This window comes from Buceros rhinoceros, unplaced genomic scaffold (assembly GCF_000710305.1).
Source record: "Buceros rhinoceros silvestris isolate BGI_N320 unplaced genomic scaffold, ASM71030v1 scaffold27760, whole genome shotgun sequence".
NCBI classification, from domain to species: Eukaryota; Metazoa; Chordata; class Aves; order Bucerotiformes; family Bucerotidae; genus Buceros; species Buceros rhinoceros.
In genome coordinates, this window is record NW_010391712.1 from 2823 (window position 1) to 3246 (window position 424).

At 68.4% G+C, this 424-nt stretch overlaps 1 protein-coding gene across 1 annotated transcript in view; it reads right to left on the reverse strand.

Annotated features, from left to right (window-relative positions):
• LOC104499317 (protein FAM193B-like) overlaps nt 1–424 on the reverse strand; it is a gene marked incomplete at both ends in the record, with an annotated part of 4994 nt that overhangs the window by 2210 nt on the left and 2360 nt on the right. Inside the window, 3 exon segments of the mRNA XM_010142810.1 lie at nt 15–128; nt 130–308; nt 311–379. Coding sequence (XP_010141112.1) covers nt 15–128; nt 130–308; nt 311–379 — 362 coding nt within the window.

Consider the following 424-nt stretch of genomic DNA (forward strand, 5'->3'; position numbering starts at 1 on the left):
CGGCAGTGCCCATTGCAGGGGTGAGGGCAGCCCGCCAGCGGAGGCGGCATCTTCAGCAGCGGCACGTTGGCAGGGGGCAGGTGAGGGCTCTTACACGACCCTGGGCTGTGCGAGACCGTGCTGGCAGCTGTTCGAGACCGTGCTGGCAGGAGGGGACTCGGATGCTGGCTTCAGGGCCGCCGCCTGTGCGCTGGGCGCAGGGAAGAGGGTGGCCTGTGGGGAGTTGCCCAGTGGGACGTGGGGTGGGGAGCCAAAGGGCCCCGGGTGGGCAGGTGTCTGCTTGGAGGGGCTCAGAGCTGGTGGCTGGGGCCGGTGGGACTGTTGGGAGGAGCAGTGAGGTCCGAGTGCTGATGATGCTCTGAGGAGTGGAAGGCCTCACCTGCAGAGGGGCAGGAGCAGAGGCAGTCAGAGACTGGCTGTCCCA